This window comes from Thamnophis sirtalis, unplaced genomic scaffold, assembly GCF_051295495.1.
Source record: "Thamnophis sirtalis isolate CommonGarterSnake01/CBP01778 unplaced genomic scaffold, rThaSir2_p1.2 scaffold_10, whole genome shotgun sequence".
Classification (NCBI taxonomy): Eukaryota; Metazoa; Chordata; class Lepidosauria; order Squamata; family Natricidae; genus Thamnophis; species Thamnophis sirtalis.
The window spans coordinates 10482243-10508997 of NW_028261390.1; the positions used below are offsets into that span (position 1 = coordinate 10482243).

Here is a 26755-nt window from a genome sequence, read left to right on the forward strand (position 1 = left end):
GGAGGGAGGAGGGAAAGGTCTCACCGGGGAAAGGGTCGTCGCTGGAGGCCTCCCCCTCCCCAACTTCCAAATCGGGGGCAAGCGGAGGGCTTTGCCTATCCCGCCTTTTGAGAGGCCCCTTTTTGAGGGGCGCCTCTTGTGGAAAGAAAGCATGGGGAGGAGGTGCTGGGGCCCCCCACGCTCGCATTTCGTAGCTGTGGGGTTTTATGAAGCGGGGTGGGGGAGAAGGTAGAGGAACTTTACCTTGGGGGGGGTTGTGTGTGTGTGTGTGTGTGTGAGAAGGAGTCCCGCCTGCCCAGAGGAGCTGCTCAAGAGGGTCAAGTTTCTCGGAGACCCCCTCAAACTTCTCCCGAAGTGGAAAAAATCCCCCTTCGTTTTCCCATCCTAATTTTGAGGGGGGTGGATTTGGAAGATTGGATTGGTTTCGATATTCTTTTCAGCCGGGACTGGGGTGGACTCCCTCCCTGAGCCATTAAGAAAAAACTGTGTGAAAGGAAGGCTTTTTGAATGGGAAGGGAAGGTTACATGGATTCGTGTTTTTTTGGAAGAAGAAAATTCTGAGCCTTCCCTGTGCGAAGCAGCCAACCTTCCCCATTTCCCGTGAAGGCAAAAACAAAAGGGATTCTTGGGGAGGGGGGGAGAGAAACATTGAATGAAAAGGGTTTTTTTTCCCTCCTCCGATTTGAGGGACCCCCCTCCTGCTTGGACGTGAAAAACGGAGAGGAGACAGACCTTCAGGACGCCTTCCAAAATGCTGCCTCTTCAGGCTTAGTCTGCAAAAAGAGAGAGAGAGAGAGAGACTTCTTTTGCAGCAGAGAAGTGATTTCAGGTGCTCTCTTCCATAGGGAGGAAATTCTATCCTATATGGCATCCGGGATATAAAAATATACTAGAGGCCTAACCTTTGGAATAAAAATCTGACATCGCGCTTAAGAAGGGGGGTTGACACCCTGCACATCTTCCAGATTGTTTCCTTGTGCCCTGGCTGCTGCTGCTGCTTTTAATGTCTTCCGAGATGTCAGAGCTTAGGAGGCGAGGAGGTGGTGGAGATCATGAAAGAGAAAGCATGGGGGACAAGGTAAGTCTGCATGAGCCTCTTTTCTACCTGTCTCCAGGTATGCAGCCGGAGAGAAGGTGGGAGTTCTCCATTTCTCATCCGGCTTCATAGCTTTTCCTCCTTGACATGTAATGTGGCGTCCCCTTCATTTTGGAAAGAGGAGGGAACGGTGCATTCTCTTCACCATCCCCTCTTTCTGTCAATTACAGCGTCACTTTTCAAAATATGCTTGAGTAATGTATTTAGGGGTGGTGTTTGTTTCCATGTCTTCCCTCTTAGGAAGTCCCCCCCCCCCCCGCTTCCGACCTTCTGCATGTGACGAATTTTACGGAAGTGAATGTAGGTTCATATCAGAGTCGCTATTTTTCATTTCCTTTGTTATCGCTCTACTATAAAATGGGAACTGGGTAAGCTTAAAAATGTGGCTGTTCTGTTTTTCTCACTTCTGCGGTAAGAGGCCATTTCCTCTCTACCTGCAGTCTGCGCTCTATGTAGGAGGCCGCTCATATATCACTCCTCCCCCGTTTTCAAGATATTTGCTGACTTAAAGGATGTAAACAGCGTATTAATTTATGGACTTTGTATAACCGAAAGAAGTAAAACATAGATACTGCATTTTCCGCCCTTTATAAGTATGCACATATTCAGAACTCAGTTCAAAGTCTAACATGACTGGAAATAGCATTTTAAGAGCCTTAAGGTGATTTCCAAACACCTGAGAACCTTTTGCATTGAATTTTGTGACTATGTGAGAGGATGGATTGTAATCACCATGTAACACAATTTTTATTCCTGGCTTCTAAGTGTTATATTTAAACAGCTTATGTTTAAAGTCTATGCAAAAACAACTACATTCATCACAAACTTTCATTTTGTGACCACAGCCAAAAAGTTTCATATGTACAAATCAGGTAATTTTTTATCTTTTTAAGCAGTTAGAGAAGAACAATATATACTTGGGTGGTGAAAACTCAAAGACAGTCAAAACCACTCACAAGGGTTTAGAAATGAGTAGATTTTCTAGATTTGCGATTATTCTGCAAATCACTTTCTCAAAGAGGCCTCCAAGCATAGTCCTCTCATCCTTTCATTATACTGTCCTTGGTAATGAGGAATCAAAATCCAGTACATCTTGATGAAAGCATTCGCCTTACTCCTCTGAGTAAGCACCCATGTTCTCCTTGAATTTGTCAAGATAAGCATCAAGGATATGAATCTTGAAAGATATTCTGTATCCCATTTTGGCATAATTCTTTATGGGAGTCTGAACTACCTACTCATAGTTTTCAGCCTTGTGATTACCCAGAAAGCCATAAACCACTTCAACAAAATAATTCCAAGCTACTTTTGGTTCAGCTTCTTGGTGAATTCATCACACTCTATGATCTTCTTTATCTGTGGTCCAATGAAGATACCTGTTTTAACCTGTGCCTCTGACAGCTATGGAAAGAGATCTTGGAGGTAGTTGAAAGCTGCTGACTCCTTGTCTAGAGCAGTGACAAATTGTTTGATGAGGCCTAACTTGATGTGCAGTTGTGGCATCAGCATCTTCTGAGGTTCTACCAGCAGCATTGTTGTTATGTTGTTTTCCTACAGAGAACTTGGTCTGCTGTGGCCAGTCCCTTTTGTGATAGTGTGCTTTAGTGTCCCAGCTTCCCAGAGGCAAAGAAACAAGAAAACTTCATGAAACTGCCTTGGAGGCCCATCAGGAATGACACCATTTTGAAGTCTCCAATGATATTCAAGCCATAATCATCATACTTCAAGGCATTCAGCAACATCTTGACACCGGTGTAGTTCTCCTTGAGATGCACAAAGTGAGATGCACATAGGGAGAGATGGGTACTTTTCCCCATTACGAAGCAACAAGGCTTTGAGGCTCCTGAATGAATATGGCGGCATTTACTTAGGTTGCAGGTGATTCCTATAGCCTCAAATAGACCAGCCACATTGTTGCAGAAACACAGACCAACTTGCCAACTGAAGAAGTTGGAAAAACAACTCTCATCTGTGTCTTGCACACTTTCATCCAACAAGTTCCATTCTTTGAGCCTAGATGTCAGAAACTCAACATGGGACTTGGTAAGAACAAGGTATCTGATCAGATCATTGAGTTGGGGAAGTACGGCTTTCTTTCCTCAGTTGCACCTGTGAAATTGTAATCTGCATTTGCAACATCTTCGCTATCTGACTTGCTTCTCACTACTGAAGATGGCTGATCCCTCTCCTGAGGGGTAGGAATGGGAAGCTCAGGGAAGTGCGGTACTGGGGTGATGGATGAAGGAATGTCTGCATACATGATAGGAGGCATGCTCTTGCCAGTTTGATGTTTGGAAGGATCCACTATGCAGAATTAGCAGTTACTTGAACGGTCAATTGGTTTCCACCAACTTCTTGGAATAGCAAACTTCATGCTGCTCTTTTCTCTCCTGTAGCAGCCTGCAAACATAGCAGAATTATATAAATTTTTTAAAAAGATATTTCACACATCTAATTTTGTACAAGATATTGTTATAGGGCATAAAATATGTATTGTAGTCTCTTTTCCTAAAAGAATGAACATGTTTAATTGCAACTCTTAAACTCCAATAATTCACTAAATTCCATCTAGTGAGGAGCAATTGTTCAAGTGTTTAGTTTTTTGAATGTGAAATAAGGTGCCCAGGGCTAGTCTTGATCCCTGACAAGCATTCCAGAGTATGATGTAGGCCTTACACATCTTAATAGACACTTTTACAGGGTACTTTATCATTCTTGTCTTGATAAATTATCCACACACCTACCAAATTGCATCTGCTGGGTGCAAACAACTTCTTGATGCCATCTAAATCAAATATTGCTATTTACTGTACTCTTACTCAGCAATTAGACAAACTAAAATGTTACTTTAAAGTACTTTATACTTCTATGGATACTACTGGATAGTCCCAGAAAGTGCTTTAAAGTTAAAAGATTCCAGAAAGTTCTAGGAAAATCTGGTCATGTCTAGAAACTTCGACAGTTCTCATCGTTCCAGAATATTCTGGAAGTCTATTCGGCATTGAATGTGAATTGAGAATGTTCGCAAAAACAGATAAATTTCAAAATATTGTTCTGACCACAGAAGCAAAGTTTTTGTTGAACAGTAGCTATTTTCTATTTATTTTAGGCATAAGGAATCAGGAAAAAACTCTTTGTACCCAGGAACAAAAGCTAAATTGAAATTTGTTACGTAGTGATATTTGAATAGACATGTTTTTATAAAAGAGCACCATACACTTTCACAATTATATACAGTTCTGTTGCTTAAAAAGAAAAATAGCCCTAGCATCATATAAAATAGAGATCCTATGCTACTTTTACTATGAACTAGAATCTATAAATATATTATTTTAAGGTAATATGTAGACTCCTTATGCAGTACTGTTTCTTATCAACTAACTTAACTAAGCAACTGAACATAGTTAAGCCTTTGAATTGTTTCACCTTTGGTTGCAAGTAAAATGCAAACAGTTTGGATTCCTAAGAGCTATGTAACCTCTATACCCATTGAAATGACACTAGTATTATTTTATACATTATCACTAGAGAGTGGATAGCTTTGTTGCCATGCTACCACTATTGTCCCATAATTAATTCCAACATAAATTGTTTGGAATCTTTTTATTACATACTGCTTTAGTGGTCTATTGTCTAGGCATAGGTTATTTATATTACGTAGATATATTTTAAATGGCTGCCTTTATAGAATTCTAACTCTGAAGTGCTAGTCTTCTATTCTTCCTGATGTGTTAAGTTTTATTGTACAGACTTATTTTTTAAATGGATGAGAAATCAGATTTCCCTTAGTTCAACTATTCTTCAGCTATTGCTAGTGTCATTGATCCCTCTTGTTTTAGGTCTCTTTTGTGGACATGTTTATCAAGTGGGATCCATTCTATGACTGCCTTAGTCCACCTGCCATCGGTTCTTCTTGCTATGCGATCAGCCCATTTCTACTTCAATTCTTTTACTCTCTTGATGATATTGTATACTTTTGTTTGTTTTCTAATCCATGCGCAGGTCTTTCTATCTTGTCTTGTAATGCCGAGCATGTATCTTTCCATGGCTCTTTGCACCACCCTTTAGCTTTTGTATCGATTGCGAGTGTCCCTATTTCACAGGCATATATTAGAGCAGGTCATACTGATTGAAAACTTTCGGATGCATGATCTTTACAATTGCATTATATTATATTACAAAGCATGTAAAACTATAGGAAGGATTATATTGATGAATCCAGAGTTTTGCTATGTTTATTTTAAAATCCGTTCCATCAATTAACTTTCATAAAACACCCTGGTCTAGATAAATAAGATATATTTTATTTAATTTGTCCATCTACTGTGAATTAGGTAAGACCTATAGAGGCCTTTACATTTCTTCTTCCTGTTATGACACCTCTTAAAGGTTAGGTTGCCTTGTATATTCCCCCAACCTTTATGAATGACCTTTTAGTTTGAATTGTGGTGCTGATTTGCAGAATGAAGATATTTGAGATGTTAGGATACTTCCTTTTGAGATTATGTATGTAAGGACTTTCCATACTTGCAACTAACTGTGGTACCTTGGCAATGTCTTTTTTGTAATTTTCCTTTAGCTCTTCCTCAACCCAAGAGTCAAACAGGCTTAAACTTATACTAAAGTAATGTTTTCCTCCTTACACTGACAGTGACATTTGCAAACTATACATCTGATTCACTTTTCAATCCATTTAGTTTGTGACAAATTCAAGTGACTCTCACAGCTGCGGTCTGTTGGATAAGTCTTGGTAATTTGGGCCTGATCTGGTTATGTTCTCATTTCTTTTTGTCCTCTGTTAACTACTTTTTTGCCATTCTTTGTATTTTCAGTATAGAGGAGATAGAAAAAAAAAAGGAGAGGTGAAAGTTTTTTTTAACTTCTGTAAAACCCCTTTTGTTTAGTCAGGCCATTGGTCTATAATGCATAAGAATATAACCATCCTCTCCTGCCTTGTTTTGCACTCAGGTGTGGTTTCAGAGGGGGTACAGGCTTTGGACATTGTTAAAATTGTACTACATTGAAATGATAATAAAATAGTCCTGCTTGATCCTGGAACTAGAAGATTTTTGTCCCTTGCATATAGATAGCATTATGATTGTGTTTATGTTATTTAGTTTCCTTGATAATCCCAGCCACCTTCTCAGTGCTTAACTTTTTTTCCAAATAATTTTTTCCCATCTTACACATCATTTTAAGTATACATTCACATGATTGTTATTCTTCTTTACATTTATCATTCTTGTACATTTATTATTTCATTTAATAAGTTATAATGTGCTTAACTTTTATTAGTTGAGAGAAAGGAGCTCAGAGATATCAAACTTCAGATGCCAAATTCCACCCCACTACATTAATGTTGTGATTGGTAGATATTTTCCTCTGTCTGGGAATGTTCAAAAGAAGGAAGGACAGCAAAGTCAGAAAGGTAGATTAAAGGCTTTGTTAATGCTGCAGATGCATAATCAAGATAATACTATTAAGATGCAAGGGAGCAGAGAGATTTGAGAGAGATTAGGGATTGACAGTGGAGAAAGCATATAGGCATAGTATATTGCCATCTGAAGGGTAAGGGGATGACACTAACTCAGCCCAGGTAGTCCTCGACTTATGATCACAATTGAGCCCAAAATTTCTTTTGTGTTTATATTATCTTAGGCAACTTTAAAACAACGACTTATTAGTTGCATTCAATTATGGGTATCACCTATTATGATTCCATGGTTTTCTGTTATTATAGTTTAATACTATTATTGCAAGTGGTACTCCAACTAATCAAGAAAATGAGTTACTCCCATAATGTCAATTAGCAAAAATGAAAGGATGCACAGGATCCTCCTTTACCGACTTCTGTGGTTACCTAAATATGTGTCCTTCAAGATGCTCACAACAATACCCCTTTTGCTGGAAAGTGATGCTGAAGGGTTCATTTTAATCTGTTTATTTAATGCAAGGAAACCATTAGTGCATCTAATCAAACATCTTTTTCAGTGATACATATCTAATGATTCTTCCTTGAGTGCTATGCAGCTGTAGGACAACATTTAAATTTTCTCATCTCCATTTATTCTGTGCTCTTAACTATTTTTGAATTGCTATTAATAGTACTAATTACATTACTGAATTACTAGACAACCACCTCTGTTAGGTCGTCCTTTTAGAGATATTTCTTTACCTCACTGATAAACAGAATAACTATGGGTGGGCAAAAAAAAAACCTAGTGGGAGCAGGATCAACTTCTGAATGTTGAATTCCTGCCAGCTTCTCCATTGATTTTGCTTGTAGAAAGCTGGCAGGGAGTGTCAGAAGTGATGATCATGTGCTTATGGCAATGCTACAGAGTCACAGCTTTGCAAATACAAGTGATGTGAAGATCCCTGAAATTTCAATTACACAGAAGTAATGACTTCCAGATTTTGTACTCATTCTTTAAGTTAGGGGATTTGAAGTATGCTGATTCAAACATTTTAGCATGAAGATACACCATTTGGACTATTGGCATCCAGAAATAACTTTATTTATTTATTACACATGCTTTTATGTGACCCACTTGGAAGCAATTCCTGGTTTGTAAAAGTTGAGATTATTTGTTGCTAAGAGATGGTATAATTCCTTACCACAGAATGTTACCGTAAGGCTTTTTAGAAAGACATTTGTTCTGAGAAGGAGCATTGGAAGAGTATGATTTGAGATGTAAACTTTAATCAGTACATCTATATACCTATAAAATTCTGTTTGATGTCTGTTTGATATTTTGTAATCAGTTAGAAACAGTGCGTCATAAGCCAACTATTTCTGAATCAACATAGCTCAAGTGGGCTAATTTAGAGAATTTGTCAAAAATCTGGGACTCATGACTTCTGTGAAATTGAAATTTGGCAAAGTTGTGACTGCTTCTGTGCTTTGCGCCGCCACAATCAGTCATAGTCAGGTGATATTCATTTCCAACAATCCGTGCCAGCTTCCTACAAGGAAAGTCAATGGGGAAGTTGGAAGTTGTTCCTATTCCCACTGCTCTTTACTTGCCCATGATCACTCTGGTTTTATATTTAGGTAAGGAAATATCTCTAAAATGTTGACCCAACAGATTCTGGATTGACTAGACATTATAAGAGTGGAATTATGTAAATATTGCTACGTACCGTATGTGGTTTTTACATAGCAAACACTAAAGTGCAACAAATGATAATGCATTTTTCTTAGTGGAGTTTTTATAATACTTTGTTAAGAAAGCCTCTGTGCAATTACCGTAGAACCCATGGCTTATGGAGTATATAGATCTCAAAAGGACACATATAATTCAGTTCAGAATTATGCATTTTGCATAAGTACAACAGAATAATGAAATATTATCTTTATTTTCCTTCGACTTAAGGAAATCTTCTGGAACTTCAGGGTAACAATCTCAGTACTTTAAAAACCATTATTAGTTTATTGATAAACCATATGACTTATTCTTTGCATGCAAACATAGCTCAAGCTATTTTGAAGAAATTAATAAAGTTGATTTAATAAACATGCCAATTTATTTTCATAGTTTTTTTGTTGATTGAAACTGTACCTGAGATGTATATTCAGTTTTGAAATGTATGATAATTTTAAATTTGAAAATTTTGTTTTAATTATATTGCCGTTATGTTTTTCATTGCCCACAATCCATTGGGAATGATACATCTTACAAAAATCACTGAATGAATAAAAAAATAAATAAAAGAGGAATGGTTGTTGTTAGAACATTTGGACATGCTACAGTTGCAACCTAAAATTTACTTTTAAGAAATTCTTTTACTTGCTTTATTGAAAGAAGCATTTATGCATTTGGAAATAAGAACAGATGTGTGAAGCTTTAAAACATGCCTTGAGAATATTTTAAAGTTGTCCAACAAGATATTCATATTCATTTTATTTTTATTTTTACAGTATTAAAATAGCATGGGCTATTACTGCCTCAAATGTGTTATCTTACTGATTCCGACAGTAAATCTCAACTATATGTTAGTGGAGTCAAGGATGGACTGTATATACAAAATCCAGGTTCCAGAAAGCCTAATCATGTGACCAGTTAGGATTTTATAGTGAAACTGCTATAGTCAGCCTCCAAATGATTAAAAAAAACCAGCATTATATATCTTAGTTTAAATAGTTTGGAGATCTAACTGCATACTTTCTGGGTTTTTTTGAGTGAAGCAGCTATGTTAGTGTATACTTGCAGTTTTATTTGGTTATTTTAAGTAAAATTCTGGTATGTTTTTGTGCTTAAATTGCTAAATATTATGTTTTTATCGTGCACTTTATGTTTTAGGATATAGATGAAAATGAAAAATTTGGAGAACAGGACGTCAGAAATGATTCAGAAGTTCCTGAAGTTGTCCCGGCAACAGACAGCACTCCAGAAATTTTTAAAAGGGCTCTTTCTGGCTTATCTTCCAGGTATGAGGGATAAATGTAGCTGGTGTGATATTAACTTAAAATTAATATTTGTCACAGGCTATATGCAAAGAACTGTTTAGAAGGGTCTTCAGCAACCATTTGAATGGAAGTGGGCATGTTAACACAGTTCAGATCACTCGTTTATGTACAAATATTGAGTCAGTTAAACATTCCAATACATCGTAGTTTTATTGTATACTTCACATATGTATTTTACTAACAGAACAAGCGCTTGAATCCTACAGTCATTTCCTTAGAACGAAGATCAATGAGTACAAGTAGACCTATTTCTGATATGTTGTCAGTTCTCATGTGAAAGTCGGATTTATTTTTAAGAAATCCCTGTATTCAAAACTTTCATTGTTTGTAATGTTACTGATTAGCTAAACATTTTCTCTGTTTATAAAACTAACTTGTATATTTGTTTTTTGTTTTTTCAGATGGAAGAACTGGTGGATTCGTGGAATTTTAACTTTAGCAATGATTTCAGGTTTCTCCCTCATTATATACATGGGATCATTTATGCTGATGCTGCTTGTAAGTTTTATATCTCAACATTTCATTTAATTCTAGGTGGAACTATAAACGTCACAATCCAAGGATTAATTGTAACAACAATGAATGAAGATGTTCATGCACACAGAGATGCCTTGCAATGTTACAATAAATGGGCAATTTTCAGAATTCCTATGGTTTTATTAGAATGATATGCTTCTCTAGTTATATCAGCAGAATGACAATTCAGTTTCATTTAGTTAAGACAAATTGATTGTACAAATTCTAGAAATGACAGCATACGAATATCTTATAATTGCTCATGCCTCTAGAAAATCCGGTGTTAGAACTTCTGTAACCCCTTTCCATTATTTCAGGTCTTAAGCATTCAAGTCAAGTGCTTTCATGAAATCATCACTATAGGTTATAGAGTATATCGATCTTACGACCTACCGTGGTTTAGAACATTAAGCTGGTAGGTAACAACTGGATTTTTTAAAATTTTAGCTCTGATTTCCAAATTTCTTTTTTATCATGGTTGCTTCCTAAGAAAAATATCAACCTAGGATTTATGATTCTGATTCCAGCCGCTGGCTTTGTATGTTGCTTCCATTCTGAATGCATTTAAACTGAACTCTTGAGACCCCCACAACAGTGGGATCAACTTAACTTAATTGAATTAATAAGGTCCAAATTATAAATATTTATCAAATAACACTAATTTAAATAATTGTATTCTTCTTATGGCAAAATATGTCTATTTTAGACAACCCTCCATCAATTCTATGATTTATTTTAAAGTATCAGAATATTGGTATTCTTTTGGATTAAACTGAGTGAACGTTTTGATTCTATCCTTTTAAATTATATGTAATACTAAGAAAGTAAAATAAAATATAATAAACTTTGTAGCTCATATCTTAATCTATAATATATTTTGTAGGTACTTCTTGTTATGCGTGAACTATTTCTTTTATGGTGAGACAGTAGCAGATTACTTTGCTACTTTTGTTCAGAGACGAGAACAACTTCAATTCCTAATTCGCTACCACCGATTTATATCTTTTACACTTTATCTGGCAGGTAAGAATAAATCTTGTCAGTAATCAGTGTATTTCACATGCTTTAATGTAACTTGTTGAACCTTCTACCTCTGGTATTCTTCAAAATATGAAATGTTATCCTTTTATATGGCCTTAATGAATTTATTAGGAGAATGGAGAACATTCGTAGCAACGTGTTACAAAGTGAGTTGACATAAGCAATGGCAGTGGCACTGGAGGTTTTCCGAAGACATTTCTGCATGTATGTGCACGTAAAATGTTTTGCTGGCAGAAAATTCGAAAGCGCTTTTGCAACTGCTTTCACAAGGGTTTCTGGAGAATGTCTCAGTCTTTAAGGAGATTCTCTTTGTTTGCACCAACATGCTTTGTGAAACACACTTTGAATACTTTGCATAGCTCCATATAGCCTTTGAAGGTTAAAAAGAAAGGAATATAAAATACATATCCAAGAGTTGCAATGAATATTGTAGACGTATCAAATCATTTTGATACTCTTTCTGTCTTCTGTTCTTAATGAAACTGTAGATTAGTTCTGATATTGGAGTATGGATCAGAAAAGACATGGCAATCTTTGTATAATCCCGAGAGCATGTATTTAGCAATAGCATTGTAATAATAATAGAAGTAATAGTTTTTCTTTGTTATATATTTTATATGGTTTTTGAAGAATAAAACTCCTAGAGGAATATGTCAGGAAAACTGTTGTCAGTTTACTCTCCATTTAATTTCAAGCTGTGTTTAGGTAGCAAGAGCGTTAACATTTTCAAGGAAGAAGAAATTCTCTGGATCACATAAAAGGCAGAGTTATGTTGCATGTTCTCAAAAATTGCATTCTTGCCTTGTAATTGTAATGTGTATTAGTGCTGCAGAGATTCTAGGGCATTTTGGGTAGTAGATTATATATAATAGAAGCTGCCCTTTAATGTGCTTTTCAAACTTGCATGGAGTACAGATCATCAAGGCGTATGTTAATTTGCAAACTTTATTAACAGATAAGGAAGAATACATGCTACCTAGAATATGCATTTTTAATAACAGCCCAAATTATAGTTTCAAAAGGTGGTTTATAGAAATTCATTAATTAATTGTAAAGTGAATGTCCGGAGGGGAAAATAACTTGGATGGTGGCAAGTGACATTATATATATCATGATAGAAATGACACAAGTATATATGTCCTGTGTGTCATGATGGAAATAACATAGAATTGAATGTATTTATTCAAAATATTTGTAGATTGCAGTGGGACTCTTATAAATACAAATGAGCTAATAATCAGCAGTTTTTTGCTGATGAGCTTAATTATTTAGCATAATGATAACAATATTGTAAAACATATATCTGTCTTCTTTATTTGTACAGGGTTTTGTATGTTTGTATTGAGTTTGGTGAAGAGACATTATCGCTTACAGTTTTATATGGTATGTATCAATGTTTGGGTATCTCAGTTGCTGTTTAAATGTATTTTGGTTTTGGAATAGAAATGTTCATAAAGTAAATTTTAAAGACTCATGGACACAGCTCAAAATTATTTACATCATGTTAATTTGACTTAGTAGTGAATAAGATCTGGGTCAAATCTAACAAAAATTGGTAGAATACAAATCAAAACTAAACCTTCTATGTTTGTTAATTGATCAGGTATTAGATATAGTGAGATTCTAACTTCATTATACAAGTATTATGAGGAGGAAACACATTGATTGAATCTCTCTATATGTGTGTGTGTGTATGTATATGTATATATATATATATATGTATATGTATGTATGTATGTATATAAATGTGTGTGTGTGTATTCCAGCATAACTCTGGAACGCCTCGAGCAATTTCAACCAAACCTGATACACAGATGACTTACTCTCTGCAAACAAATAGTGTCGGGATAAGACACCCCTAACACCCCTTGGGCTGTGTGTTCTGTTAAGATACAGCCTGTTGTGCCTTCAAGTGGCTTCTACTGTATTGCCATAAAATTGCTTCTACTATACAGGACAGTGGAGTTGCCATAGTAACTCACAGTACTCCACAAGGGGACTCCCTCTCGTAAGAGGGAAAATCCAACTTTAGATTATGTTTGGTCCAGATATTTTCCCCCTATAAATAAATACCCGGGTAACACCAAGTTATCAGCTAGTTTATCAATAAGAAAGGACTTTTTATCTACTTCTATGGAGATCACATTTTAAGAATTAATAATTTGTAGAACCTATGCACAATTTTTCAGTTACATAGCATGATTTCATTAACATTTTAATGTTCAAATTCTAAATTATGTATACATCTAGACTGATCATTATGATTTTCCTTATATACGATTCATGTTAACTTAATTTCTGCATTTTTAATTACCAAGTGGAAGATATAAATATTGTTATAGATGTCTGTTCTCATAAGTTTTGTAAAGCTTTTTGCTTTTGTAACTAATTGTTGTGTTATTACCCTATTACCAGTTCGCATGGACTCATGTCACTTTGCTGATAACTGTAACTCAGTCTCATCTTGTCATCCAGAATCTGTTTGAAGGCATGATCTGGTAAGGGAACAATAATTCTTGCAAATTTGGATATACATCTATATCTATATTCTAAGGAATGTTACTGTTTTTCAATGGTTTTTTAAAATGATTTCGAAGTGAGACCTTTCTTATGTGTATCAGAATATTGCTATAAAGTTTCACAGTTAAATCCTTTATCCTCTGACTGACAAGAATTGGTCATGATAATCAAACTTTCAGCTGGTGTGTGTAGGTCTGAGTTAGAAGATTATTTTTGTCTTGTGGGAGAGCAAAGAGAGGTGAACAGGTGCCAGGATAAAGTGTATCATCTGTCTTCAAAACAAAGTTGGGCATGAATTCCAATAACCAGGGAATACTTGAAAGGAAAAGTAGAGTCCAGCAGCCACTCCATGTCCACCAAAAACACAAAGAGCCTATAGCCAGCCAGCCAGCAGCTAGTAACAAACTTTCCTTTCGCCACTTTGCCAATTGAAGGATAACGAAAGCCTTTGCATTGGCAGCACTTCAGAGCAACAGACAGCAGTGTTGAACCGAGAGTAGCAAGATGCCAGCGACCAACAAAAGCCAGCTAACTCCAAGGTGGCTAAAAGGTGGCTAAAGAGATACTGTTAAGAGGATACCACCCCCCCCCCCATGCAAATGGGATTCTTTAGGATTGAGGAATATAATATATGTGGGAATATGTGCAGAGATAAATAGTATAGGTTTCATGCTAAGAATTAAATGGCAAATTAAGAAGTAAATAAGTACAGATGGTTCTTGGCTTATGACCACAATTGAGAATTTCATTACTAAGCAAGGAGACTGTTAAGTGAGTCACGTCCAATTTTACCACCTTTTGATCATGATTGTTAAGTGAATCATTTCAGTTGTTAGGTGCATCATCATGTAGTCAGTAAGTGAACCCAGCTTCTTCCATCGATTTTGCTTGTCAGAAGCCATTTGGGAAGCTTGCAAATGGCAGTCACATGAACTTGGGGTGCTGTAACTGTCATAAATACATGCCCAAATTTTGATCACATGACCACAAAGATGCTGTAACTTCCATAAGTGCAAGGACCAGTCATAAGTTCTCTCTTTTCAGCACTGTTGTAACTTTAAATGGTTACTCTAAATAGAGTCACTAAACAAACGGCTGTAAGTCAAGGGGCCAACTGAACCATAAGATTACTGAGCATGACTGTGTAAACTTACTGTATAACATAACAAGGAAGATACGTTCTTTGCTGGTCTGCACCCTTTTCTAAAAAAAGTCCTCGCACCAACATAGTAGCAGCGCTTGCTTTCAGTTTAACAATACTTGCAGTACAATCTCTGTTCGTTGAAAACTCATGCTTAGCAACCAGGTATTATTGAAAATCACTCTCCCTAATTCAAGTGGCTTTACAGGTAGTGCTACAACAGAGCTGGAAAAAGTATGACCATTTTCCATATTTAGGACCGTTGCAGCATCTCCATGGTCATGTGATTTACATTCAGATATTTGACAACTGCTTCATATTTAGGACGGTTGCAGTGTCCTGCCCTCATGTGATCACATTTACAATCTTCCAACAAGCCAATGTCAATGGGGAAGCCAGATTCAATTAACAACCATGTTTTTAACTTGACAACTGCAGTGATTCACTTAACTAAGTGTGGCAAGAAAAGTCACAAAATGGGACTAAGCTCACTTAACAATTTTCTCACTTAACAATATAAATTTTGGGCTCAATTGTGGTCATAAATCAAGGACTCCTTGTTGTTTAACTGGTTTAGGTTACCATTATTCCAGAGCAACATTCCTGCCTCCTTTTCTTTATTAGCAGCTGCTCTGAAGTTGAGATTCCCTTTGGCAAAAAACTAATGACAGACTCTCTTGAGCTGCGTTCAGTTCTTAGTGACTTAGTAGACGCCAGTATTGTTGAAGTATAAATTACAAACTAAGGCATTATGGTCATAATACGGTCTGTTTTTGAATTTAAATCGTTTAACTTTTTTTGCCTACTTGCTGTTCAGGTTTCTTGTTCCAATCTCAAGTGTCATTTGCAATGATATTGCTGCTTATATATGTGGATTCTTCTTTGGCAGAACACCATTAATTAAGGTAAAAATACATAGTTTGAAATATGCACATTGATTACAAGGTAGTTCAGAGAAACTTTTTAAACCCTGCCAGTAATTTCTCACACCGCTTGATATCTGAGTGACATTGCCTCATCCAACCTTAATAGAAACCACCTCTGGTTTTGAGAAATACTTTATGATTTGAGAGGCATCCCTTATAAAGCTTTTTTAGACATCCGTCAGAATTGCAAAGAGACATAAAGGGTGTTTTTCTGATAATGAAAGTGCAAAATAAAATATATAGTTTGTGCTTGTATTTCTAACAGATTATAATCTTAGTTTAGCTAATATATAGTACATATTATCTGGCTAACACTATCTTCGGAGTGTTATAATTCTACTGGATTTTAAATTGTTTGATTTATTCTATCCCTAGTTAATATCTATGCCTGATTGTTTTATATTACAGTGTCTGAAAGTAGAAATAAAATTGTTGCAGTGAGATTATGATTGTGTATAATAATACTAATTTTTGTAGTTGAGATGTATATTATAAAAAAAATATAAGTATCCTTATTTCTTACTGATAATACCACCATTCCACCTCCAAATTATGATTGCTAGAAAACTAAATCCTAGATATGTCATTATTCAAATCATACAGTACAGTGGTGCTTAACAGTTTGTGTACCCTTTTGAATTTGCAATATTTTGACATAAATACAACCTAAAACAATTTATTCTCCACACAAGTCCTAAAACTAGATAAATTAAGAAACAAATGAAAAACATTATACTTCTCTTTTATCACTTATGATCCATAGCTATCTTTGCTTTCAGTAATTGTGGGCCGACTTGGGCAGCAGTAACTTCAACTGAACATTTCCATTAACTGTTGGTCAGTCCTGCAAATCAGTTTTGAGAAATTTTAGCCATTCCTCCTTACAGAACAGCTTCAGTTCAGTTAGCTTCCTCATGTGAACTGCCTGCTTCAGGTACTCAGATCTCTTGAGATTAAGGTTAGGACTTTGACTTGGCCAGTCCAGAACATTAACTTTCTTCTGCTTTAACTATATGTATGGCCTCTGTGTTTTGGGTCATAGTCTTACTGTATGACTCACTTTCTCTCAAGCTTCAGTTCATGAAAAGATACCCTGGCATTCTCCTGTAAAATTTGCTAATAAAATTCAGAATTAAAATGTCCAACAATGATGGCAAGCCATCCTAGCCTAGAGGCAGCAAAGCAGGCCTGAAATATGCCACCACCATATTCCCCAGATGGCATAAGGTTCTTACACTGGAATATAGTGTTTGCCTTTCGATAAACATAATGCTTTTCACTCAAGACATTTCTGTTTTGGTCTCATCTGTTCAAAGGACATTCTTCCAAGAGCCTTCTGGCTTACCCATGTGATCATTCACAGTAATGGCCAGCAATGGTGTTTTGGAAGTGTAGTGCTTTTCTTTTTGCATCCTGCACACTGTTGTTCATCAGTGTTTCAGGGATAGTGGTCCCATAAGAACCAACATTTGCCAATGTAAGAGAGGTCTTTAATTCCTTAGATGTTCTCCTGGGGTTCTTTGAGACCTCCCGGATTATTACATGCATTGTTTTTGGGGTGATCTTGGTCAAACACTCCTGAGGAGGATAATCATAGTGTTGGGTTGCCTTCATTGCCCACATACTGCCTGACAGAAGACAGGTGGAGTCCAAACTCTTTGGATAGAGTTTTGTAAACTTTTCTTGCTGGTGAACATCACCAGCTGTTTTTCAGAGATCCTCAGAAATCTTCTTTGTTTTTAATCCACAATACACTCCCACATACCTGTGTTGTAACAATCTTATTTTGCTAGAGAATACTCATAATTCTGTTCTTTAAATAAAGCAGGACCACCCACATTCACACCTGGTTATTATCCCATTGATTGAAACACCTGACTGATTTCCCCTTCAAATGAATTGAAAATTCTAGAAATTCAATACTTTTGCCACTTACTATTACATAGCTTGGGATCATTTTTCTCAAATGAATAAATGCAGTATAATATTTTTTAATCATTTAATTGTATTCTCATCTTGTTTTAGAACTTGTGTGGAAAAGAGGTCAGATTTCAGATTGTATTTATGCAGAAATATTGAACATTCAAAAGTGTTCGCAAACTTTAAGCACCACTGTGTATAGTCTTATTTAGCATGTTATATGCACCTGTTAGATCATGTTAGCAACTACATTTGCTAATACGATGTATTTATCTCACCCATCTTCTTAAAGTTTTTTTTAAAAACGTGGATATATAAAACCTAAGAATTCCAATTTGTTTTATAGACATTATATACTATTTTATTTATTAATTAAATTTCTGTGCCACCTATCTCACTGTCAAGTGACTCTGGGCAGGTTAGAACATCATAAAAAGAGGAAGATAAAATATGAAAACATTAAGACATCAAACAATAAATGTTATTTAAAAAAATGGATAAACTAGGGGCCAATGGACAAACAGAATTGAGGTGAGAAAGATAACATAGGAGATGACCAGGCTAAGCATGAGGGAGGGATCAAATGTGTCATCAGTCTCGAGTCTCCTCATGCCCACTAGAGGTCCATGTCTCTATGTCCAGCCCACCTTGAATTCCGTTCACTCTTTATCTACCACCAATTGCTTTGACATTTAATAGTTCAGATTTCTTATAGAGAGCTTACAATACAATAAATCTATATATTTTTAAAAACTGCCTGGACTCCTGATTAACTGCACTTGACAGATTATTCCACCTTTCATGGAATGAGTGACCTTTTGATGTAACTCTGTCTGAATTTTCATGTTGTTTGGAAGGAATTTAGACAAAAGTAAATGAGTCAACATAGCAATGTTTGCCAGAAGAGGAAAGAGTCTTGTGCCACTTGCTGCTTTTTAATTTTTAATTTTCTCTTTTTGATTAGCTCTCTCCCAAAAAAACCTGGGAAGGCTTCATTGGTGGCTTCTTTATCACAGTTATATTTGGATTTATTGTAAGTGGATGCAGTGTTTTCTTTACTAATGTTGTATTATTTGGTGCTGGTACTGAAATTGGCATAAAGGACTAGAATTGCTGGTAATCTGTAGCATTAAACTAATTTAAAACTTAATGCTCTACTCTTGTTGAAGTTTATGAGTGGCAGATATTACAATGGTTGGTTATTAATATGCTATGTATATTAGCAACCATCTGTAATCACCATAATAAAAATCATTGTGGAAACTGAGAAGTAACTCACATCTAGCTGAGCAGTATGTATTTATAGATATTTTTGAAGATAGCTCTCAGATGAGTATTGTGAATATAAATAAGATGTATTATGAGCTGCAGTGGTGCAGTGGTTAGAGTGCAGTACTGCAGGCTGTTTCTGCTGACTGCTGGCAATTTGGCAGTTCAAATCTCACCAGGCTCAAGGTTGACTCAGCCTTCCATCATTCCCAGGTGGGTAAAAGGAGGATCCAGATTATTGGGGGCAATAAGATGACTCTGTAAACCGCTTAGAGAGGGCTGTAAAGTTCTGTGAAGCGGTATATAAGCCTAAGTGCTATTGCTATGATAAAGTGCTATCTAATGTAACTATTAAAAGTTTCATTAAGATAAAACTCAGCACTGCAGGGACATTTAAAAAAAAGCAGGCTGCAATATAATAAAAGGCATTGAAATATTCTTTAAAATGTAAAGACCTTGTGTAATTCAAAGCAGTTTCATAGCCAGTAGATCACTGCTGAAGCAGCTTTAACTTTAACTTTGCCAGTGACCCTAATTATTTTTACTGATTGGCATCATCCAAAAGTTTATCTTAGGCGCATGGTTTATTACTTATTATTACTTATACCCTGATCTGCCATGATAGTGTTTTTCAGTAGTAACATAATTCAGTACAATTTATAGATGGATGATATTCATAGTCAGATCTTTAATATTGTTCTTGATATTACCAAATGGAGCTCTGCGGCTATAAATAGGGATATAGAAGAACAGCTGGTTTTGAATAATAAACTGAATCCATCAGGTGTTCTTGCTGTTCCTGGGTGACTCATGGAATAAGATTTATGTTGTCCTAATTGGTACAAAGGACAGTGGGAGAAAGTGGGTGATTTCCCTTGGTTTCAAGATTTATAGACATTCAACCTGATATGAATCCTAAAAGGAGAGTTACTTTTAATAATTACGTTTTGACTTAGAAGGAGACAAGGCCTCTCCTTAGTCTATACCCGGGATAGCGAACCTATGGCACACGTGCCACAGGGGGCACTTGGAGCCATTTTTGTCAGGGCACGCGAGGCATTGCCTGTCAGCTGGCCAGTGTGCATGTACACGCTGGCCAGCTGACTTTAGCCTTTTTTTTAAGCCATTTTTCGCCCTCCCCAGGCTCCAGAGGCTTTATAGGACCTGGGGAGGTCAAAAACAGCCTCCTCTCCCCCAAGGCCCTCCGGAGGCTTCAGGAGCTTCCCTAAAGCTTCCAGAGCGCAAAAAACCAACGGGCAAACTGGAAATTCAGGAATGGACTTCTGGTTTGCTTGTAGGGTCGTTTTTTGTCTTCTGGAGCCTTCAGGGAAGCTTCCAGAATGCCCCTGAAGGCTCCGAAGGGCTTAAACCGGCCCTACGAGCAAACCAGAAGTCTGTTCCCGAACTTCCGGTTTGCCAGTAGGCTGTTTTTTTGCGCTCCGGAGGTTTCAGGGAAACTCCTGAAGCCTTTGAAGAGCCTCCAGGGGGGCAGGGGAGGCTGTTTTTGCCCCCCCCCCCATATAATTGCTCCTATAAAGCCTCTGGAGCTTGGGGAGGGCGAAAAAAGCATGCAAAAAATGGGGGGGGGGTTGTTTGTGCCTGTCATGCGTGCATGCATGTTGGGGGTTGCGCATTGCATTATGGGTGTGGCATGACCACGCACGACCCCCCCTGCGCTCCCCCCCACACTTTTAGCACGTGAGCCAAAAAAGGTTCGACATTGCTGGTCTATACACTAGCATTGCAAATGTGTGAGCATTGTTTAATTTTGGTAATAGTTTGGTAATAATTAAAAAATATCAAGGGTAGCAAGTTTAGCCAGCCAGCCTGCCTAGCCAGGTTGTATCCCTTCCTCCCAAGCTTTCTTTCCAGCCACCATTTATCTAATTTCAGGGGATATAAAGGCTTAGTGGAGGATTGGAGAAGCTCATAATTGCACCCCAACTCTACAGGAAGCCCTTAATCAGCAATATCTAAGGATATCTGTTGTTCTTTCAGGTTGCTCATCTTCTGGCACAATACCAGTACTTTGTATGTCCTGTGGAATATAACAGTGAAACTAACAGGTTTGTCACAGAATGTGAACCATCAGAACTTTTCCAGCTAAAGAAATACTCCTTACCACCATTGCTTCAAGTTGCTCTGAGAAAGGTATGCATAATTAAATCCTTAAAGAAAAGCTAGATCTTAAGCATTCAGAAAATTGGCTAGAAAAAGGGCTAAAGTATCTAAAATGCTCAGCTCTCCTTCCGGTTAGTTTGTTAGAAGAAATAAAATAACAACGCTAGGAACAAGCCTTTCACCCTATTTCCCACAAGTACAAGAATATATCACAAAGAAAATCACTGTTAAATTTTTCTTTTATGGAGAAAAGTCAATGGCTTAGAGGTTAAAGACAGTGAGCTTGTCAGCTGGAAAGCTGTCAGTCTGGGTTCAAGACCAGAGCGCTATGCAACGGGGAGAGCACGCATTACTCCTGCCCACTTAGCAGTTCGAAAGCATGCAAATGCGAGTAGATAAACAGGTACCATTCAAACAGATTTAATAGATTAACAGAGTTGGAAGGGACCTTGTGCAGGTCATCTAGTCCAACCCCCCCTGCCCAAGCAGGAGGCCCTACCTCTGCCTCTGCCTAGGATTGAACTCACAACCTCCTGATTGTGAGGCGAGAGCTCCACCTCTAGACCACAACAGTCTAGCAGGTAACAGTGTTCTGTGTGTCTCGGCATAGAGTCCTTCTGGCCACATGACCACAGAACTGTCTTTGGACAATGTTGTCTCCGTTGAAACTGAGATGAGCACTGGTCCCTGGAGTTGGACATGACTGAACAAGGAATACCTTTACCCTTACTTTTTTTCCTTTCCTTTTATGACACTCCTCTACCCTTGGCGGAAGGTTAGAATCTCATTTGACCCACTATGGCAGAAAGAAAGGTCCGTTTTGCACTTGGATAGCAAGACGTGAAACAAACCTATTCTGTGGATTGTCCTCTGGGTTCAGGAAGGACTTTCTACCACCTTGAGAACTTCCTTGCAACTAGAATGCCCAGTTATGTGCTTTTCATTTAAATAGAAAGATATAATTCTGATACCAGACCCTGATTATGCACATCCCTCTTCTGCTGGACAGAGCTTCAGTTACTTTGCTAGCTGCTATAATATGACATAATATTTATATGAACTTGATGATGCTGATGAGGAAAAAACTAATCAATCAGCAACATGGTTTGGGTGAAATCATAGTTCTTCCGGCCTAAGTTGGCCTCAAAAGAGGAATCATTTTTACCCTTTTCATAACAGAAGAAAAGAATCATATGAACTTCTCTGGATGATATAAATCTCCAACCTTTACTCCAACTTTTACCATGGCTACCAAGATTATTTCCTGTTTGTACAATTAAGCTGCTAATTTTGCTTGAAAGCTTTTAATCCGTTAATATGCTAAATGTAGGAATGATTTTGTCTGTTAATATCAAATAAATGCTGCCCTATTGCAGGAAACTGTGACATTGTACCCATTCCAGATGCACAGCTTTGCATTATCAACATTTGCATCTTTAATTGGGCCATTTGGAGGGTTTTTTGCCAGTGGATTCAAAAGAGCTTTCAAAATCAAGGTGAGTACATAACCTGGGGTGGCATTTTGTAAGCACACATTTTAAAAAATGTGTCTCCAGTTGCTAAAGATAATAAACTATTATTAATGGACTACTGCAGTGATAATTAACTTTCAACTCGATAGTTTAAAAGATAGCAACAATGAAACCTCATAATGTTTAATGATTGAAGGCGAAAGAGATGTCTTGCATTCACAAATGTCTGTTCAATACAAAAGCATGCAAACATAGCCATTTATGTCATTTGGGTAATGAGATCATTATGCAGATTAAGCCACTTGTATCAATTTATGCCTTTTGTGTGATGGCCTCATTATGCAAATGACATAAATTGATACAAAATAATGTAATTTGCATATAAACATTATGCAAATGGCACGAGTCAATCCAAAATAATGTCATTTGTATGTCATTATGCAAGTGACAGCATTGATACAAATTATGTAATTTGCATAGTGACATCATCACACCCTTTTTTTATTGGCCAATTCCCCACTGGAATTCTATGCATTGTCCATTCTACTGGGATCTGCCAGATCAGAATTTCACAACATTCAATTGGTTGACAGTCCTACTAAATAGTTCTAACTCTGGATACTGGGCCATGTAGTCAAACAATATAAGCACGTCCTTTTCCCTTTCAGGATTTTGCTGATACTATTCCTGGCCATGGTGGAATAATGGATCGTTTTGATTGTCAGTACTTGATGGCTACTTTTGTACATGTCTACATTACCAGTTTCATAAGGTACGTTTTCGTAAGGCGTCATTTTAGAGTTGGTTGGAAGACATACAGATGCTTTTGTACCAGCCATATCCCCAATGCTGGACTGTATGAAAGTGCTGTTGAGAGCCAAGAAGCCAATTGAGCCATTCTTTTGGACTCCAAAATAGGTGAGGTAAAACTACAACTAGGAAGCTGCACGTGGTTCCCCAGCACCCCATTTCTTCACCCAGGTCTCCTGAGGATGCTGAACCTCAATCAAATGGAGAGAAGCTTCTGGGAAGCCAACTGTTTAATTCTCATCTACAACCACAACACCAGGAAGCCTGAAAAAAACAGCCTGAAATTAGGCTGGTAAATTTCAGCCAGGTTTTCCAGGAAAAACTGGCAATGTGCTTGGAAATGGAAGTGATTTATCTTCCAGAGACCAAACATGGCCGTTTCCATCCTCTGAATCAGCTGCCTCCTGATAATGTCCTGTTGTCCCACTGTGCTATTACCAGTATGTTTGGAGTACTGTTTACTATTTATAAAGCTCTGTATAGCTTTATAATTGGTGCTCTCAATTCTTCTCATCCTCAAAACTTACTCGCTCTGTGTCCTTAAAAATAATAATACTTTAAACACTTATTGAGCTGAAAGAAAAATGCATCACAAAAATCAGTCTTCTTTGAGGAATGGAATATGGCCGGGACAGAGAGTGTTTAATTTAAACTTCAGGTTTGGAAATTGTAGACATGCAAGCCATGGCCCTGCGTCCCAGAGACGCAAAGTGGCATTCAGTGATCCGAAAAACGGACCCTGCATCTGCGGGAATATGCCAGGAAGAAGAAGAAGAAGAAGAAGAAGAAGAAGAAGAAGAAGAAGAAGAAGAAGAAGAAGAAGAAGAAGAAGAAGAAGAAGAAGAAGAAGAAGAAGAAGAAGAAGAAGAAGAAGAAGAAGAAGAAGAAGAAGAAGAAGAAGAAGAAGAAGAAGTAGTAGTAGTAGTAGTAGTAGTAGTAGTAGTTTTACAATTGTATAGAGCACAAGTTTTGCTAAGGAAAACTCAGCATTCTTTTTGCAAAAGATGCTGCGTCAAACTTCTATGAGTTTCTTGAGTGTGTCGGCAATTATAAACAGAGATGGCCCAGTAGTGTTTGCCTATGAAATGATATTCATGAAAGGCACAGAGGAGATGTATCGTTTTTGAGTTCAGCAGCAGGGTAAAAATAGAAAGAATAGATATGGGTAGCAGTACAAACAATTTCTTCATGTCATAGAATTTTGCATTACCTCTAAATAAGTAAGAATTGACATGGTATAATATACCACGTTTTCCCAAAAATAAGCCAGGGTCTTATTTTCTTTTGACCCCTGAAATAAGTGCTTGGCCTTATTTTCGGGGAGGTCTTACTATTTTTGAGGTGCAGGAGGCGGCGGGCATGGTCACCTCATGGCTGCTGCTGTGTTGCAATATTTTCAGGGGGTGTGTGTATTTTAGCACATTTGCTCAAAAGCCCGATTGGGCTTATTATCCGGGGAGGTCTTATTTTCAGGGAAACAAGAACCACTGATTTTCATCTGTCTTAAACATGATGTAAAATATTTTTCAAAAGTCCTGGGTCCCCCTGGTGATCTTCCTTGTCGCCTGACATCATTACTCCGATGGCATTTGAAATAGGGAAAGCAAAGCAGAGGTGAATTAGGGCAGAATTGAGAGATTGAGAGCTCCGATGGCAAAGCAGGCAGCACTGCTTACATCCTCTCATGCGGAATCTGTATTAGTGCTCGGTCAGTCATGCAAGAGAAGTCAGCTATTTATGCTTTAGACAGCAAATTCTCTAGTTATCTAATGGCAAATTTCCCTGGCAGCTTTTTATAATGGGAAAGTAGGCTTGCTATTGTTAGAGGAAGCACTTTGTGTTCCTGGAGAACAGGATCCGACCTGAGTAAGGCTTACAGAGGCCAGGTTTTGTAATCTAAACAGAAAGACTTGTTTACAGGAAGTCCATGAGGTAGTCCGAAAAGCCTAATGCTTTGCTGCTGCTTGTCCCACCACCAGTAGTAGAGTCAAGAGGAGAGCCTCAGGCAGGCAGGAAGGAAGGAACCCTGAGATTAACAATCAAATAAACAAGGAGCAGGAAGGATTAGAGTGACAGATGAAACACAGGATTTAGGGTTAACGGATTGTTCCCCCCCGCTGCCTTTGTGGTCATTAGGCTATGAAGTGCTAAGAGACAGAACATCTGAGATCACCTCTTCAGCAGTGATGATCAGTTGGAATTTGGCTCTTTTCCTCTTTCCCTCACAAAAGTGTTTTTAGTGCTTATTTTTCTTCCAGAGCACACAGCTAAGGAACAAAACATGAAACCAAAATTACAGAATGAAAAGCCCAGGCCATCCCACAGTTTGATTTTGCAATATATTCTGCATGGGGCTGTTCTTGAAGATGACTCAAAAAGTTCAATTGTTTCAGAATGTACCCATGCAGGCAGTGTTCTCGAACAGAGGGCACTAACTAACACACATCCTCTGTCTCTCTCCCTCCCTCTTCCCCCCCCCCTCTCTCTCGCGTGTGTATCCTTCCTTCAGCCCAACACTCTCTCTGGCATCCTGGCCAGACGTGAGCGACTGCAGAGGGTCTCCTTGAGTCTAGGGCAGCGAGTCATTCGATGGGAAACTTGCCTCTTGGAAGGAATGACCCGGCTTGGCTCCTGCTTTCGATCTGCCGCCCAACAACCGAACGGAGAAGCGAAGAAGCAGGAGAGACGAGGCAGGAAAGATGAAGCGGGAGCCAAGCCGGGTCATTCCTTCCAAGAGGCAAGTTTCCCATCGAATGACTCGCTGCCCTAGACTTGAGGAGACCCTCTGCAGTCCCTCTCATCTGGTCGGGATGCCAGCGCGAGTGTTGGGCTGAAGGAAGGAGGGATACACATGCTCACTCTCTCTCTCTCTCCCTCCCTTCCTCTCTCTCTCTCTCTCTCAAATGGCAAATCTGAGCAGCCGCTGCTGGGAGCCCGTCCCATGCCTTCTCTCAACCCCCACACCCCTTCTCTCAGCTACTTTCTGCCTTGTGGACCTAGAACTGATTGCTGTCTCCAGGCTGGCTCTCCTCTCCTATTATCGTGGAAAGCGTCTCACAAAAACCACTGTGCGGCAGTTTCCAACTGCCGCGCGGTGTTTTGTTGCCATGTGTGCGGCCGCACGGCCACGCAGCTTAGAGAGAACATTAGCTGCTACCTGTAAAGTCCTATGTGGCATAGGGTCAGCTCCTGGAGGGTTCCTAGTATCTGCCTGGTGGCTTTGATCCAACAGTGTTGCTGTGCATTAAAAAGGGCCATAATGTATTGGTACTCCAGAAGCACAGCTTCTGTGTCACAGCGCTTGCCCTCTGGAATGAAGTTCCCAAGATCCTGTTGGTATTTTGGAGTGCTTTGAAGACCAGATTCTTCACCAGGCCTTTGACAATTAGGGGGGTGGATCCTTTTGAGGAAGGGGCATTTTCATTGCTCCTTTTGCTATCTTTCCTTATGGGG

At 38.0% G+C, this 26755-nt stretch overlaps 1 protein-coding gene across 1 annotated transcript in view; it reads left to right on the top strand.

The window, feature by feature from the left end:
- Positions 1-241: 241 nt before the first annotated feature.
- Positions 242-26755, top strand: part of CDS1 (CDP-diacylglycerol synthase 1) — a 30016-nt gene continuing 3502 nt past the window's right edge. Inside the window, exons 1-12 of the mRNA XM_014066414.2 lie at positions 242-1078; positions 9400-9527; positions 9968-10064; positions 10400-10497; positions 10966-11105; positions 12448-12506; positions 13539-13621; positions 15602-15689; positions 18595-18663; positions 20898-21050; positions 22397-22516; positions 23161-23264. Of these exons, the coding sequence (XP_013921889.1) occupies positions 1004-1078; positions 9400-9527; positions 9968-10064; positions 10400-10497; positions 10966-11105; positions 12448-12506; positions 13539-13621; positions 15602-15689; positions 18595-18663; positions 20898-21050; positions 22397-22516; positions 23161-23264 (1214 nt within the window). The 5' untranslated portion in view covers positions 242-1003. The remainder of the gene's footprint in view (positions 1079-9399; positions 9528-9967; positions 10065-10399; positions 10498-10965; positions 11106-12447; positions 12507-13538; positions 13622-15601; positions 15690-18594; positions 18664-20897; positions 21051-22396; positions 22517-23160; positions 23265-26755) is intronic.